This window comes from Staurois parvus, unplaced genomic scaffold (assembly GCF_062004578.1).
Source record: "Staurois parvus isolate SC_StPar_1 unplaced genomic scaffold, SC_StPar_1.0 ptg001567l, whole genome shotgun sequence".
Lineage (NCBI taxonomy): Eukaryota > Metazoa > Chordata > Amphibia > Anura > Ranidae > Staurois > Staurois parvus.
The window spans coordinates 53,129-71,442 of record NW_028319363.1 but is presented as its reverse complement, the minus strand read 5'-3'; the positions used below and the strand labels follow the sequence as shown (position 1 = coordinate 71,442).

The following is an 18,314-nucleotide window of genomic DNA, read 5'->3' as shown; positions in this document are numbered from 1 at the left end:
ATAACCCTCCCTTACTCTATCCAAAATGAAGAAAAAATGTTTTTCCTTTACACTTTAAAGTGCACATAAAGTTGCTAAAACGCTGTTGCAGACACAGTAGTGGGTTGAGGCCCGCACGCTGCATGTAGGTCTGTCAGTGAGGTGCAGTACAGTACGGCGCTCATAGTTGCTGTCCTTGTGTTTATCCCAGTTTGCAGCAGGAATGGGCGGCACCGCCAGACTCAGCCAGCAGCTGGCGCTGTAGGTCGGTGACCCTCCCTTGGCCGTGCCGCGCATGCGTACTCCCAGTCCGGGGAGGGGGAGGAGGGATTCCGTCTGGTTCCGTAGGTTTGGGGAGAAGCCGAGAAGGGAGAGCGGATCGGGCCGGGGAGCCGGCGGACACTGGGCCGGATTGGAGAAGACACGGGGGGCCTGAGTCCGGCCTCCGCCAGCATCATGGTGATGGCCTACTTCGTGGAGAATTTCTGGGTGAGCTCTGATTTGTCTTCTCTTCCTGCCCGGCCCTCCTTCCCTGGAGTACTGGAGGGCGGCTGACAGGGAGCTGCACCTGGGACGGGGCCCCGGGGGGCCCTACAGCTGAGGAGCAGCTGCACCGGCTGTGCTGGCACTTGTAGTTCCTCCCACAGATCTTCAACATCTACCACAACACTGGCTGGGGGCATGCTGGGATCTGTAGTACATCAACATAGGAGCCCCAACATGGCACCATATTGTCTACATCACAGGAATGGGTTCCCTGATCACCTGAAGGGCCCCTAAACTGTCACAACCCAGAGGGCCTCCATACAGTCGTCACCCAGGGGGGCCACCATACTGTCATTACCCAAAGGGTCCCCATACTCTCATTACCCGGAGGGCCCCTATACTGTCATCACCAGGAGGGCCCCCGTTCTGTCAGCCGGAGGGGCTGCCATACTGTCATTACCCAGAGGACCCCTATTCTGTTGTTAACTAGATGGCCCCCATACTGTCATCACCCAGGGGGGCCGCCATACTGTCATTACCCAAAGGGTCCCCATACTCTCATTACCCGGAGGGCCCCTATTCTGTTGTTAACTAGAGGGCCCCCATACTGTCATCACCCAGGGGGGCCGCCATACTGTAATTACCCGGAGGGTCACCATACTGTCATTACCTGGAGAGCCCCTATTCTGTTAACTAAAGGGCCCCCATACTGTCATCACCCAGGGGGCCACCATACTGTCGTTACCCGGTCGGCCCCTATTCTGTTGTTAACTAGAGGGCCCCCATACTGTCATTACCCGGAGGGCCCTTATTCTGTTGTTAACTAGATGGCCCCTGTCCTGTCGTTACCGGTAGGGCTTCCATACTGTGATCGCCCAGAGAGGTAATTTGGAATTGAAAAACTGTATTACAGATTGTCTCCTGTGTGGCCCAAACACTTGGAGAAGGCTGTGCAGTAGCAGCACATTATTGTATGTGTTGAGGTGCGTTGTGCTAAATTAGACATCTCAGCAACTGAAAATGTATAATCTGCTGTATTTTCACTGGAGAGAAAGTGAGAAGAAGTCCCCAGCTTTTGTGTCAGTGTCCACAATAATAATCCCCAGCATTGGTGTCAGTTTCCACAATAATATTTCCCAGCATTGGTGTCAGTGTCCACAATAATAATCCCCAGCATTGGTGTCAGTGTCCACAATAATAATCCCCAGCATTGGTGTCAGTGTCCACAATAATATTCCCCAGCATTGGTGTCAGTGTCCACAATAATATTCCCCAGCATTGGTGTCCGTGTCCACAATACTCCCCAGCATTGGTGTCCGTGTCCACAATACTCCCCAGCATTGGTGTCAGTGTCCACAATAATATTCCCCAGCATTGGTGTCCGTGTCCACAATAATAATCCCCAGCATTGGTGTCAGTGACCACAATAATCCCCAGCATTGGTGTCAGTGACAACAATAATATTCCCCAGCATTGGTGTCAGTGTCCACAATAATAATCCCCAGCATTGGTGTCAGTGTCCACAATAATAATAATCCCCAGCATTGGTGTCAGTGTCCACAATAATATTTCCCAGCATTGGTGTCAGTGACTGCAATAATAATCCCCAGCATTGGTGTCAGTGACCGCAATAATAATCCCCAGCATTGGTGTCAGTGACCACAATAATCCCCAGCATTGGTGTCAGTGTCCACAATAATAATCCCCAGCATTGGTGTCAGTGTCCACAATAATATTCCCCAGCATTGGTGTCAGTGTCCACAATAATAATACCCAGCATTGGTGTCAGTGTCCACAATAATATTTCCCAGCATTGGTGTCAGTGTCCACAATAATAATCCCCAGCATTGGTGTCAGTGTCCACAATAATATTCCCCAGCATTGGTGTCCGTGACCACAATAATAACCTCCAGCATTGGTGTCAGTGACCACAATAATAACCCTCCGCATTGGTGTCAGTGACCACAATAATATTCCCCAGCATTGGTGTCAGGGGACACAATAATAACTTCCGGCATTGGTGTCAGGGGACACAATAATAACTTCCGGCATTGGTGTCAGGGGACACACTAATAACTTCCAGCATTGGTGTCAGGGGAAATAATAACCCCCAGCATTGGTGTCAGTGGTTGCAGTTATAATTCCCAACACCGGTGTCAATTAGTGCAATAATGACCACTAGCATTGGTGTCAAAAGGCATAATAACTGCCAGCATTTGTGTCAGCAGGTACAATAATAACCCCCAGCGCTGGTGTCAGTGGGCTCAACACAGAACCCCCAGTATTGGTGTGCATGGGTGCTGTAATAACCCCTTGCATTGGTGTTATTGGCCTTTGTCCTACCTCCAGCATGGGTGTCAGTGGGAGCAGTAAAGGCTCTCAGTACTGGAATTGGTGGGTGCAATAATGACCCCAGCATTGGTGTTATTGGGCTCAATCCCACCTCTAGTGTTGGTGTCATTGGGAGCAATAATGACCCCCAGCATTGGTGTCAATGGGTGCAATAATGATGCTCAGCTTTGGTGTCAGTGGGTGCAATAATGATACTCAGCATTGGTGTCATTGGGTGCAATAATAATCTTTAGTATTGGTGTCAGTGGGCACAATTCTAACCCCCAGCATTGGTGTCATTGACTGCACTAATGGCCCCAAATTGGTATTATTGACCAATAACCACCAGCACTGGTGTCAGTGGCTGCAATACTAATCCTCAGCATTGATTGGTGTCACAAAGTGACATTTCTTTCATTTTTATTCACCGCATACTGTAGTCAGTTGTGGTGTACTTCTTCAGCGCACACCATGCTGAGAAAAGGCAGTGCATGTCCTACTGTTTGTACCAATGCACATCACCACAGTGCATTGGTATGACCTGAACACATAGGACTCAAAGCAAATAGCTTTTTCTGTGTGTTGGGACGGCCAACACTTGGTGTGAACGGATCCTCAAAGTGGTTGTAAACCCTTACATATACCCAGTGAAGTGACTGGCCTCAGGTGATACAGAGATGAAACGAATCCTCCTACATAAGTTGTACTGGTTTATCTGCAGAAATTTGTCCTGTGCATCCTTGTAATCCTCAGAGGTGAAAAGTATTTTTCCCAGACTCAAAGAGCAGAGGGTGGGGAGCTGCAGTTACACATTGTACAAGAGCTCTGAGAGCTGATTCGATTGAAGGGACACACCCCCCCCCCCTTCACACACCACAAATAACCAGAGCTGAGGCTGTCAATCTGCTAAATGTCCCTCCCTTGTCACCATTTTTCTCTTGGCGTCAGGAAAACATGTCAGAAGTGACTCATGCTGATAACAGAGGAACTAGACAGCAGAGAGAAATGACACTTTGAAGAGAGGCAAGTAAACATTATAGAAATATGTGACTTGTTCAGATTTAATGTCTGAGGTTTACAACCACTTTAATGGTAGAGCTGCTGACATGATATAAAGGGTTCCCTGTCTTCATGAGTGTGGGTTGTGTATAATGAATCACATGCACTCCTGAGAGGTTGTGAAGTACTGGCAGAGGTAGATGAGACACTGGTTGGTGATTACTGGTGTAAACACAGATGTACTGTGACATTGGTGTCAGGGCCTGCTCATTCTTGTATTCCCTACAGCAGCCAGGGGCCTACATCAGTGTTACCAAAGTGTTGTCCATGACCTCCAAGTCTCTTCTGTCCCCTATTCTCTGGCGTATGTCAGGCTTCCATTGCTTTTGGTGGGGCTTCCTACCTGCAGCTTATTGCTGAGAACCCCGCTGAGTCTCCCACGGGTGATCCTTCATGGGCCTATTCAAGTGTGGATGGGGCCATAAAGTACAGAACCTGGTCTATGTAGATGCAGAGGCTTGTAGATCTTCTACACTGGGTTGGTCTCCAGCTGCCACGTTTTCTTTGTATGGCAGATCCACATCTTTATATTGCTTGGCAATCAATACACCAAACCTGTTTCATGTAGTTGCTATTTTTATCTTTATATCCTTTAGTGTCTGCGTACATTTATGCATTGTTTAACCTGTTGGGTTGATGAGTAATTCTGTGTGTTCTGGGTGTGTTGTACTCACACATCTGGTGGTGGATGGAATGTGCATACATACTCCATACATATTTGCTGCCTTGTGATAGGCTTTTAACTTGGAACGCGTACACAGAACATATCCGGTAAGCTGTCTGTGCTTAAAAGGATAATGACAGCAGGACTGCAGTGTTGGGGAATAACCCTGCATAGCCGATACCTGAGATATTCCCATGCCCTTCATAGAGACCCAGTTTGACAGCAGCCTTGCTCAGCAGTGCAAATTAACACCATTAAAGGCTTAGGCAACAAGGCAAAGTCCATTAAAGCATGGTAGCCAATAAGAATTCAGCTTACGTCAGTGACCTGAAATCTGTGGAAACGCACTTTGTTTTTATTTGTAGATTTTTGCACTGCCTAAGTCTAGGTTCACAACTATGCATTTTTCCGCTGCGTTTTGCGGAAACGCACAGCAGTCCATCTAACATGATTTCCTATGGGACAGGTTCACATCTCCGCGGTTTCACCCGGTGCGTTTTTTGGAAATGGTCTGGGACTTTTTTAAACGCAATATGTTGCGTTTTGGTTCTATAGACTTTAATGGAGATGCTGCAGAAAAGCACGTAGTGGCCGTGTTTTAATCTGCTTAGCAATAAGTTAAAAAAACGCAAAACGCGGAAAAAATGCAAAAAACGCATCGCAAAACGCACTGCAGAAAAGGATCAAATGTAAACTGCATAGGTTTGAACCTAGCCTTATGGAATGAGCCACTAAATATGTTGCAGTGACATTCCTTTGAACGCATTACTCAGCAAAGCATTTAGGGGTGTTCAGCATCATGAGATTACATAGCTGACGCTTACCTGTGACATTGCATTTTAAAGCAGTTGCAGATGTCAGTGATTGCAATAATTAATATGTCATGTTTTATTTGATTGCATGCTTAGAGATGAGGTGTTCTGATCCCTTTGCCATATACAGTAGATCACCGATATTTACCCAGTGGCACTTTTATTTCTGACAGTTTCAGAGGAATTCTGATCACCAGTTCACCTCAGAATAACTCCGTAAGAGGCCCCAGCAGTACAATAACTTTTATTTTTTTTTACATGACATTTTCATACCTGGTTTGTTAGTTGGTCGGTCAGGCTGGCCATTAGCTGCTCAAGAGAAGCATGCAAGTTTTCAGATTTTGGACACGTTTCTGCTTTACTAAAAGGTTGATAAAAGGCACTTAAGACAGGCCATACATGATTAATTTTTTTTTGTTGAACCAGCAGGTTGAATGAAAAGAAACAAACTGATTCCTTCATCCACACATTCGATTTGGATGGGGGAATCACTCCCGCTGTATTCTCACATTGGGGAGCCTTCACTGCTATCAGAATACAACGATCAGTGTTGCTAGCTATAGCTGGTAGCACTGATCATTCAGTAAAAACAGGCTGGTTGATAGACTTGTGTGCAACCAGCTAGCCCATACTGTACATGGATTGAAATTCGCCTGGTCCCTGTTGATCTGGCCAAATTTCGATCCATGTATAGGTGGCTTAAAAGAAGTGCAGTTTATACTCGCTTAGTTGGCTGCAGCATCGATCCAATGCTGCGGCTGTCCCCCACCTCCACTGAGAACTGTGTGAACAAAGACTGCTGATTGCTCAGTTCTTGGTCTTCACTGAGCAGAGAGCTGGTGACTGTCAGTCACCGTCTCTCTGCTCTGCCCCACCAGAGCAGACTGAAGCCCTGGGCTGTGGAGGGGCGTGAGGCTCAGGCTCTCAGTGGCTCGCTAAGAGGCTGAGTCAGCTGCCGGTCTGACATCTTGGTAGACATTGTCAGGCATCTGGGCGGATAGCAGCATTAGAATCAGACATCTGGGCAGATCCCGATATTATTGTTGGGATCCCTGCAGAGCCTGGACTGGCTCTGTGACGTCAGCAGACAGCTACACCCTGTTCCAAATGATTATGCAAATGATATTTTTCTCACCTAAATAATTGATGTAAATAACAGTCAGCATAATTCTCATGTTATCAACTATTAATAATTAATATTAATTAATTAATATTGATAACAATAATGATAACAGTATTTTGTTAAACATAAAACACTTACAATGCACTGTTCCAAATTATTACGCAAAGTGTTTCAAAACACTTTATAGGTTGTAAAGAACTGAAAATTGTCATTTGTTGTGTTTGCAGCATATTTACTGAAATCAAAAGCTATTTCAATCAAACTTTTAACAACATTTTAACTTTTTAAACATTTTAACAGGTCACGTTACATTGTAACATAGGACCCCTTATTTGATAGCAGCTTCACAAGTCTTGCATCCATTGAACTTGTGAGTTTTTGGACAGTTTCTGCTTGAATTTGTTTGCAAGATGTCAGAATAGCCTCCCAGAGCTGCTGTTTGGATGTAAACTGCCTCCCACCCTCATAGATCTTTTGCTTGAGGATGCTCCAAAGGTCCTCAATAGGATTGAGGTCAGGGGAGGATGGAGGCCACACCATGACTTTCTCTCCTTTTATCCCCATAACAGCCATTGATGCAGAGGTATTCTTTGCAGCATGAGATGGTGCATTGTCATGCATGAAGATGATTTTATTACGGAAAGCATAGTTCTTCCTTCTGTACCAGGGAAGAAAGTGGTCAGTCATAAACTCCACATATTTTGCAGAGGTCATTTTTACACCTTTGGGGACCCTAAAGGGGCCGACCAGCTCTGTTCCCATGATTCTGGCCCAAAACATGACTCCACCACCGCCTTGCTGACGTCGCAGCCTTGTTGGAACAGGTTGGCCGTCCACCAACCATCCACTACTCTATCCATCTGGACCATCCAGGGTTGCACGGCACTCATCAGTGAACAGGACTGTTTGAAAATTAGTCTTCATGTATTTTTCTGCCCAATGCAGCCGTTTCCGCTTGTGAACATTGGTTAGTGGTGGCCGAATAGAAGGTTTATGCACAGTTACAAGACTCTGGAGGACTCTACACCTTGATGTCCGTGGGACTCCAGAGGCACCAGCAGCTTCAAATATCTGTTTGCTGCTATGTAATGGTATTTTAGCAGCTGCTCTCTTGATCCGATGCCTGGATCTGGCAGAAATCTTCCTCAATGTACCTTTATCTGCACGAACCCGTCTGTGCTCTGAATCGGCCACAAATCTCTTAATAGTGCGATGATCACGCTTAAGTTTTCGTGAAATATCTAATGTTTTCATACCTCGTCCAAGGCATTGAACTATTTCACTCTTTTCGGCAGCAGAGAGATCCTTTTTCTTCCCCATATTGCTTGAAAATGGCGCTCTGCTTAATAATGTGGAACACCCTCCTTTAGTAGTTTTTCCTTAAATTGGGCTCACCTGCCAATCTAATTATCACAGGTGTCCGAGATTGTTTTCAGTGATCAAAAGAGCCCTGACACACAATGCCATCCATGAGTTAAACTGAAAAACAAAATATTTAATCTTTGTGACACTTAAATAGAATTTGCATAATAATTTGGAACGTGGTGTAAATATGGGTCACAGGAGTGCAGAACTAAGTGCAATCCAGTGACCCACAGTAGAAGTACGGCCAAAAGAGCTTTGGCCATGCTTCTCCTTTAAGGCAGTGTTAGATAAGGTCAGGAAAGAGAAGCAAAAAGGATACGTGTACTTTTTAATTTTTAATTGCCCCTATCCTTGACCTGCAGTAGAGAAAATGCAGGTCACCAACCTAGCTGTGCTGTCTGACATAGAGCGATGTGAGTTTGCCATGCCATTCTGTGCAGGTTGCCATGCATTCGGAAATATAAAGATGTGAATGCAGCCTAAATGGCAACACAAGCGCAACATGCATTTGCAGCACGTTGCTGGAAACATGCAGATGTGAATGAAACTTGGTTGTAGTGACACCCCACTAGTAGGCGTGTGTTTTTGCCATGTGACAAAACATGCTACAAATATGCCAAAACGCACGACACTCCTCGTGAGAAGCTTCTTAAGCTACTTTAGGACGCTTGACGGGAAGTCCATTCAAGTGATGCGGAAAGAAGTGAGCGAGAATGCACATTTCTGTTAACGCTCAGTTGTGAATGGAATGTGTATGGGAGGGGTTTTTAAAGGCAGCAAGGATGACCAAGGAGGAGAGGTAAGGGTTAAAGAAAAGAAAACACTCTTCTATCAAAGTCCTTTAAGAAATTGCATAGCTTCGCTGATGCAACTTCTGAGATAACCTTTTCCAAAGTCGCATTATGTTGAGTCCCATCGAAAATAATGCGATTTCCCTTGTCATAAAATAGGGGGAGAAACGCATTTTAAAAAATGGAATGCATCAAATATGCATGTACACGCACATGCAGAAGCCTATCTGTAACACATCTGGACTGTGTTTTTGTGGTGTGAACTGGCCCTAAAACAATCACCAAGAGGGATTGTGTCCAATGTCAATTGCTGCTTAATGCTTTAAAGGATAGCTTTGATGAAGTGTCTCTTTAAAACTAGTCGAATTCCATGCTAAACCTAATTTGTCTTAAAAATGTCCCCTCCCCCTGCACTCCTAGAATTCAGTGGTGTGCTCTGGTACAGTTCCACTGAGAAGCACCATATTGTGTTTAGTATGCCTCCCCCAAATTTGTGTGGGTTCCCCCAGGTGCTCTCTTAAATGTACTGTTACTGTAGTACAAGTGTTTTATACATTTCATGTTTCTACCAGTCGCTGATTGGGCACACTGTGCTGTATTTAGAGCTAATCTGTTTACATCTCTGAATATAACTTGTTTACAGTTTTGCTTTATTATCCGAAGACAAGAGATATGGTTTTTTTTTATACAAATATACGTTTCTTTTATTTATATATTTTGGATCTATATATAAATGTTTTCAGCTTTAACATGATTCTAATGCTCAAACATTTTTACATTAAAAGAGAAGTATGGGAATTCCTTTATAAAAAAAAAAAAAAAAAAAAAAAATCATACTTGCCTAGGTGGGTGCAGCATCGGTCCCCTGCCAGCTCTAAGGCTGGGTTCACAAATATATGCAGTGCGTTGTATCGCATGTGATTCGCACAGGAACCACAACACATTCCTGTGCAAATCACGTGCGATTTGTGTGCGGTGCGATTGGAGCCATACATTTTGTAAGACTCAAATCGCACTGCACCCGCACTAAAAAGGTGCAGGATCCTTTTCTTTGTCCGCACTAGAATCAGATCGCATGGGTATTCTCACCTATGCAATCCGATTCCGCACATTGCACTGCGTTTTGCAGACTGATTGCAGGGTGTTGTTAAAATACACACCTGCAGCGGTTCACATGAACGGGATGAGATTCTGGTGCGGTGCGGAATTTGCACAGAAAACGCTGCAAATTCTGCACCACATCAGTGTGAGAACTCAGCGATCACATGACCGCTGAGTTCTCACAGCCATTGTGCATTGGAAGTGTTGACTGACAGTCTTTTCTGCCCCCCCCCCCCCCCAGCTCTCTAGTGAGGAGTGGCTTGCTGAGAGGCTGAGCCAGGTGCCACTCCAGACTCTGGGGTGAATCCCGACTCAGTCTGGACCGGCTGAGTGACGTCACTCAGGGGTCCCAGTGGGTTTCGGCCCCCTGTCAGCTGAAAACGGATCACTGGAGTGCAGAACGAACTGCACTCCTGTGATCCACAGGAGAAGTATGGCCAAAAGAGCTTTGGCTGTACATCTCCTTTGAATGCATTCCCTCACTTGTCCTCACAAGTCCTCATTTAATCCAGTGCAGTGGCGGCTCTCTCCACTCTCAGGAACCTTGGCTCTGAATTGAACCTGCAGGTGTGCCACAATAGGAATCTTCCTATGGTGGAACACAGAGAAGAAAAGGAGCCAGGAGCGCTGACTGGGGACACCAAAAGAGGAGGATCGGGGCCACTCTGCCCAGAGCAGGTAAGTATAACATGTTTGGTATTTAAAAAAAACCCAAAACTTTACAATCACTTTAAAGAGACTCATCTACTCTGTGATCCCCCGCCACCCCTTTCCTTTGTTAGTTCGCTGAACCTTAACTCTGTGTAAGCTTCAACTCCTCCTTCACATGTCCATCTTTGAGCTTGGCAATTGGCCGCTCAGGCCCAAGCACTGCATAATGGAAGAAGATCTTTGGTTGGCACTGAATAGGAAAAATGAGTACACAGAACATGGAAGTGCAATTATTTTAGTAAATATAAACTGCTAAATACCTTTTCTCATCAGCAGTTAGAGCAGTCTTGTAACTTATATCAGTGTTCAGCAGAGCACTGGTTAAAGCTTGTAGGAGGAGTTTTCTTTCTGTTCTAGGAGGATGCAAAACCCCTGACCTCTGTCTGCACAGTGCTGATTGGCCCTGTGCTGATTGGCCCTGTGCTGATCACATGCACTCTCCCAAGAAAAAAAAAAAAAACCTCTCTAGCAATACACACTAAACTACATGTGCAGAATGGCTACGGTTCAGTCTGTCTTATCAGGAGATAAGATGTGGACATTTGAGCAAGAGGAGCAGAGAAGTCAGGATCAAACTGCCTTTTTACACAATGCAGAGGAGTAACCCCTTAGGTTCCACAGTGAGTATAACAGGCATGCTTTACTGCACATACAGACTGATTTTACCGTTGTGGGTTTTGTAACACGTTAAAGGATTAGTTCACCTTTGTAACATGTCATATGTTGCACTTGTATTTAGGGTTGAGCATGTAACATTTTCCAGCTCCTGCCTCCTATGCTTCTGATCCCTCCTCGCTGTCACAGTGGGCGCACGATCTTCTTCCCGCACTCACTGTCACAATTTAAAAACAGCACAGCCATGTGGAGCTCCGCCCACATGGGTAAGTCATTCAATCGCAGAGTTCCGTGACTGAATGAACTACAAGTATTGTCAACTGGTGCAGCTGACGGCTTGTAGTTCTCTAGTGAGCACTCTTGTAGTTCCTTGATTCTTTCTGCAATTTAGTAACTGCCTGTCTGTATGGGAGGTACAGGCAGACATTGTACTGTTAGTCTGCAGGAGCCTGACATTGCACCCACAATCTGCTGATTGCAGGTGCAGTGCTTTACAGGCGCCAGTGTAAAAAAAAATGATAAAAGCTAATTTTTTTTGCTTGCTCTGTCTTTGGTGGATGTTTCCATAGGGAATAATGGTAACCCATGGAAAATGCTTGTAAAATGCATCTACAACTAGACCACATAAAGAAAACACAAATATGCAACATTCTCATCAACCTGGTTCAACTTCTGAAAAGAAATCACAGAATAAAAGCTCATTTTATTTGCTGGTGTCTCACTTTTTTGGTCTTCTACCCAGAGATGGTAATTATTGAAAAATACAGGCTTTTGCTCCAGGTACTCCATATATTTGTATGAGATTATTGTAGTCTTTAAGAAAGAAAACTATTTTGCATAGGGACTTGGTAATGGCTTTACATTGTGTACTGTGATTCCCGTATGGCTTATGTCACTGGTAAACAATTTGTCCTGGCAGAGCACCTCACTCTTATTGACTTTCGCCAGTGAACTGGTGGGATAAGGTTACAGGATATGTGACAGTGGCAGACGTTTCCCTCACTAACAGACCTGAACAAAAGAACTTGCACTTAGTTTGATGAGATGTAAAGGAATGTAGCGGCATGTCTGCAGTCTGCCCTTTTGAATGCCATTTAAGGAAACCTGTCATGAGAGATATGGCCTCTTCCATCCCTTATTTCCTTCCAAAAATACTAGTTTCTTGGCTGTTTTTTGAATTCTGTGTTTTATACCTTTTTGAGTCCATAACCGAGAACAAGTTGAATTTCGACTTTTTTCATAGATTTCCGCTTGTTTACTTCCTCTGGATATATTTTGAAGTGAATCTCCATTTTTGATGAGGAAAGAAGAATTCTGTCCTGGTCAGTTAAATGCATTGCAGGGATATGGCAAACTTCAGAGACCCATGTGCTGCTGTTTGAATGTACACATGGATTCCAGTCATTTCCTGAGTGCAGATTCGGCCTGCTGTAGTCACTTGATTCCTCCCAGTGTTGTAATCAAACAATCTGCTGAGAAAAGTAGTCAACCAATGCAGGGAAGACAACAGCCTCGCTTTAAAAACGTACAGGATATGAGAAAAAAACCCCAACATACTCGCCTAGGTGGATGCAGAATCAGTCCAATGCTGCATCTGCCCCCTGCCGACAAAGAACTGAGCAATCAAAGACCTCCGATGGCCCAGTTCTCAGGTCTGCTCTGAGCACAGAGTGGCAACTGTCACTCATTGGCTCTCTGCTCTGCCCTTCCTGAGCTCACTGGAGCGATGGGATGTGGAGGGGGTGGGAGTGGCTCTCTCAGCTCAGGCCTTTCAGTGGCGCACTGAAAGGCTGAGCAAGCTGCCAGTTCAGGTATCTGGGTGGATCCCAACATTAAAGTCGGGTTCTCCCCAGAGTCTGGACCGGCTGAGTGATGTCAGCTGATTAGCCTGCCGTCGGCTGAATCTGGGTCACAGGAGCGCATCACACCTGTGATCCCAGGAGAAGTATGGTCAAAAGACCTTTGGTTCTACTCCTTTAATATCCCACTTCCTAGCAGCACATGCTTTTCATCCTTCTCTACACCACTTCTTCCAGCCACTGGGGACAAAGAAAATTCCCATTACTTTGAGTAATGGAGGAACCTGTGACTTATTTTGCATCCTCTTATATGACAGCACTGGTGCTTGGTGATTGGGCCAGTGTTGACACGTGGGGGCAGACAGTCCTCAGTTTTTTGTAAGCTCTGACTAGAGTGACTGGGACACATACAGAGCTTCATTTCCTTACACCTGGTGGCTGAATTCAGTAGTTGGCAAGGGAAGGGGAAAGGAGTATGTGCTGCAGGGAAGCTTCGGCAGAGTACACGTTTTCTAATGCTTCATGTATTCTGGGAACAAGCATGTTACAACAACAGTAGATACCGCAAACTACCTGTGATGCAGTGCCATTTATTCTGGATGGTACCACAATGCACCTGGAATATGCAGCTCAGTTTTGGGCACCAATTCACAAATAGAACATTGGGGAACTGGAGAAAGTACAGAGAAGGGCCACCAAACTGTTAAGAGGCATGGAGGAGCTCAGCTATGAGGAAAGACTAGAGGAACTGAATTTATTCTCTCTTGAGAAGAGGAGATTAAGGGGGGATATGATCAACATGTATAAATACATCAGTGGTTCATATAGTGAACTCGGTGTAGAACTATTCACCCTGAGGTCATCACAGAGGACAAGGGGGCATTCTTTACAGTATGTCTGGAGGAAAAGAAATTTAATCTCCAAACACAGAAAGGTTTCTTCACAGTAAGAGCTGTGGTAATGTGGAATAGACTCCCTCAAGAGTTGGTTCTGGCCAGCTCAGTGGACTTCTTTAAAAAAGGCCTGGATTCTTTCTTAGATACACAGAATATAACTGGATACTAACATTTATAGGTAAAGTTGATCCAGGGAATATCCGATTGCCTCTCAGGGGGATCAGGAAGGATTTTTTCCCCCTACAGGAGCAAATTGGATCATGCTTTGCTGGGTTTTTTGCCTTCTTCTGGATCAGCTGTGGGTATAGTATGATAACCTTTTTTTTGTTGTTGTTGAGCTAGATGGACTTTTGTCTTTTTTCAGCCAGACTAACCATGTAACCTAACCATATGTTCAGCACATACCGCTGGACTGTTGTGGTGTGTGCCAATTTATTCATTTTGAATTGCATCCCCTGCATTAAGGTAAGAGAAATTTCTGTGCAGGTGATTCCCCCCCCCATCTCCCCCATACTTACCTGAGCCTGATCTCAATCCAGCACTGTGCCTGAGCGCAGCAGTTTTCACTGCACTCTCTCCTCACAGGGGAGATTGATAGCAGTGGGATCCTTTGGCTCCTGCTGCTAACAGTCAAATTCTGTGATGGGGGTGGGTCCGATCTGCGGTGTCTAGACGCAGACAGTGTGTCTCTGGATCAAGCCTTCATGAATGCCCCCATAGGAAGCTGCATGGGATCCCAGAAGAGGCTGCTTTGTTCAAAATCATTCCACTAGGTATTTAAGTATAACTTTTATTATTAAACAAAAAAAACATGAAGGTTTACAATCACTTTAGGGTTCAATATGTGTGCTTTTAACAAGCATCACCTTAGCAGTTGGATGTGAATCTAGCCTTAAAATATATTCCTAATAAGCATCCATGTAGAAAGCGTACACATAAGGATGGATATATGTAAATAGGAAACAAAGGTAGTTACCCATACCAGCCAAACACAGTTCAATGGCTTATTTTCTATAACGCAGCCTAAAAGACCAAATACAATATCCTATTAGTTGCTCTCATTTCATTAATGCACCTCACATGAAATCTATAAATGGTCATGCTTACTGTATGTGATGATACACATCTGGTCTTACAAGGAGGTGGAGGTGTAATTCTAAAATAGGAAACTGGTATATCACATTTTGCCATGTGTCATTTCCATTGGAAAAATCGATTCTGCTTTGTGGAATACAGGCTTTGTCTCCTGCCCAATGTCATTAGGATACATCATATTTGTGATTGCTTTGTTCCAAGCTTTACTGAAAGTGTAGCTTGCAGCAGATTAAAATGTAAAGTTGATAGTGAGGAGAAGAGGAGTTCATTAAAACTGAACTCTGGATTGTAAGAGCCGCTTTATTTAGGTATTCATTAAAAAAAGTAAATAAATCAGATGCATTTTTGTGCAACTAGCAAAAATGCTTTTATCTCTCTTGATATAAGCTGGCTATAATTTCTTGCACATCCAGACTAAAGCTGGCAATACACTGAAATTTGACTGGTTACTGGCTAAATTTTGACCAATGCATGGCTTTCCTTGCTGAATAGAAGTCAATTGTTTGATCGACTTCTGTTGAAGGTATGTGCTGAAACACTCCTCTTAATCAGCTTATGGTCAGAGGCCGGTCCCATTAAATAAGGTTCCAGGTATTTGTGCCTTCATAGAACTGACAGAGGTTTCTTCCTGAGCAATATATTTATAAGCTTCATTATGTTCAGATATAGCTCAGAGTTTATAGAATCTTTTGGGGTTCTGAATGCGGCCTCTTTTACTTCTCTGTGGCTGTTTCCTGAAATAATGACATTTTATAGATTGAATAGCTGGTATACAGTATATTATTATTGTTATACAGTATTTATATAGCGCCAAAAGGTTTGCTCAGCGCTGTACATTGTAGTGGGGTACAGTACATGGGACAATACAGTAACAAAACAATACACGAGGGGTTCGAGGGCCCTGTTCTTTTGAGCTTACAATCTAGGATTTGTTTTAGAAACCATGGCTGCAGTGTCACATGCCAACCTGCCAATATAGCTGCTGCTTGCTTTAGCAACTTTTAGCCCGGGTTCACACTGATGCGGTGCAGAATTTGCAGCGCTTTCAGTGCGAATTCCGCGCTGCATCAGAATCGCTCCCCGCTCATGCGAACTGCTGCGGGTGTATATGTTAAGTTAACAACACTCCGAAAGCAGTCTGAAAAATGCAGTGCGATGTGCACAATCGGATTGCATAGGTGTGAATACCTATGTGACCCGATTCTAGTGCGGACCCAAAAAAGGCTCCTGCACATTTTTGGTGTGGGTGTGAATAGAGCCAAACAAAATGTATGGCTCCAATCGCACCGGACACAAATTGCTTGTGATTTGCACAGGAATGCGGTGTGGTTCCTGTGCGAATCACATGCGATATACCGCACCGCACATATGTGAGCCCAGGCTCAAGAGCTCATGCACACGCTGCTGGCAGCAGGATCTTGCAAGTTAAAGTTGGGCAAATGCTTTACGCATGTGTCAATAGTGTAATATTTACATGCATACAAGTGTACAGTGGTAAAACAGCCTATTGGTTGCCAGGACACAGGCGGCCATTGCTGCCTAGCATCCTTTTTTGCTAGGATGCAGGTGACTCCACCCAACTAGTGTTTTTAGTTGCTAGGATGCAGGCGGCTCATTTACTACAAATAGAATACATTTGCGTTGTACAGAAGGGGAATCCCTGCATCACACATTGTGGGTGTGGATGCGAGGATCTGTCAGTTTGTTTTTTTGTTTTTTTTTTGTTCAAACTTCTGGTTGAATGGAGAAAAAAAAATCAAAAGCTGCACGTTTATACCCAGCTTAACGCAAGGCTACACCCTACGCACTTATCACTGACCTTTCTCAGATACACCTTTTATTATTCAAAATTAAACCTAGGCTGCACTGTCTGAAAGCAGCATGTGAATTGTCTTATGTCTAGACTTTCCATTGCAGTCCAACAATTAGAAATCACCAAGCAGGATAAAGTTAGACATTATTTATGGAGTCTTGTGACTCATCTGTGCTACTCCACCCCTTACAGTTTGGTGCAGAGAAGGCCTAACAGATAAAAAAGTAAATATGTAAACAGTAATTGTGATTATTTAGAACTGTACATTCATATCCTTCTGTCGTAGTCTCTGGTGCATAGATACTGTCCTGCCTGCACAGGTATATACAGGCATATTGAATTTATATCGCCCGACGCTTGGGATATTTAGTTCCAGATGCCGGGCAGGTAGTTTTTTCGAACCTTTAGCCCTGCTGCGGGCAAGCAGCAGGGCTCGCCTATCAGGTGAAAGCATTCGGGTGGCCGCTCTGCTGCCCGATTGCTATCACACAGCCCACAGTGCCAGCCTCCGCTCCCCTCCTCTTCTTGTCCTGACCCAGAAGTGACGTTATGATGTCACTTCTGGGTCCCCGTTGAAAGATTCCGGCTATCGAGGCTGGGAAAGAATGTAATGCAGTGTGATGTGCTCTGTAGTACCTTTAATGGAACACAGGGCAGACATCCAGGGTCTTTTAGACCTTGGATGTCTCAATAAAGAGAACCTGTCACCAAAAATCATCACATAGGGGACTTTGTCCCCTGTGTGATGAGAAAAAAAAATGTAAGTAAAAGAAAAACATTTTTTTTTTAATTGTAAAAAAATTAAAGTTACAGCCAAGCAAATAACATCCCTTTTGAACAAAAAAATCAAGAGCTTTGGCCATGTTTCCAAGTCACTTTGAGGACAGTGAGGGGAATTTACTAAGCCTGGAGCAGTTATGTATGGCAAAGCATAAAGCGGAGCTCCACCCAAAAGGGGAAGTTTCTCTTGAGGGTGCCAATAATTTTGTCCAGTCCATTACTTTAGTGTGGTCCAGGTTCACTTAAAGTTGGGGCGCAGAAAGCAGGTCCCTGCCAGGAGAACAAAATCTGATATGCTGGTTGTACCCATGTCTATCGATGAATTGACTTGGGTACAATCAGCCTGCCCATATATGATTCGAATCTCAGCTGGTCCCTGCTGAACTGGCTGAGATTCGAACCAAACATGGCAAATGACAAACATGATAGGTTAGAAATCTTTGGGATAAACTGTCATTGTTCTTAAACATTCTTCTGTCCTTTAAGGCAAGCCATAGAGGCATAGAGGACTCTATTTTGTTTCCTTACACCACGGGTGGAAGGAAAGAAAATTGCTTGATTCCACCCATCAACACAGTCAATGTTGATGGACAAATCCCTCCCATTGAGCTATTATATTCTGCCAGCAGGTAGCCTTCCCGGCCTGCAGAACGCAATGATTACTGCTAGCGGCTATAGCATCCGGCATGTAAAAAATCCAACAGGCTGGTTGTACCAGTTGATGGATCGACTTAGGTACAACCGGCCTGCCCATAGAATCTCAGACAGTCCCTGCTGAACCGGCATTTATTCAATCCATATGTAGCCATCTTAAAGGATAAGTTCACCTTTCCATAAGAAATAATTAATGCAATTTTTTTGCAGGTAAATAAATGTGCATTTATTATTTTTTGT

General features: G+C 44.4%; 1 protein-coding gene across 1 annotated transcript in view; it reads left to right on the top strand.

The window, feature by feature from the left end:
- Positions 1-308: 308 nt before the first annotated feature.
- Positions 309-18,314, top strand: part of LOC149435258 (F-BAR domain only protein 2-like) — a gene marked incomplete at its 3' end in the record, with an annotated part of 70,282 nt that continues 52,276 nt past the window's right edge. Inside the window, exon 1 of the mRNA XM_089662854.1 lies at positions 309-468. Within this exon, the coding sequence (XP_089518980.1) occupies positions 436-468 (33 nt within the window). The remainder of the gene's footprint in view (positions 469-18,314) is intronic.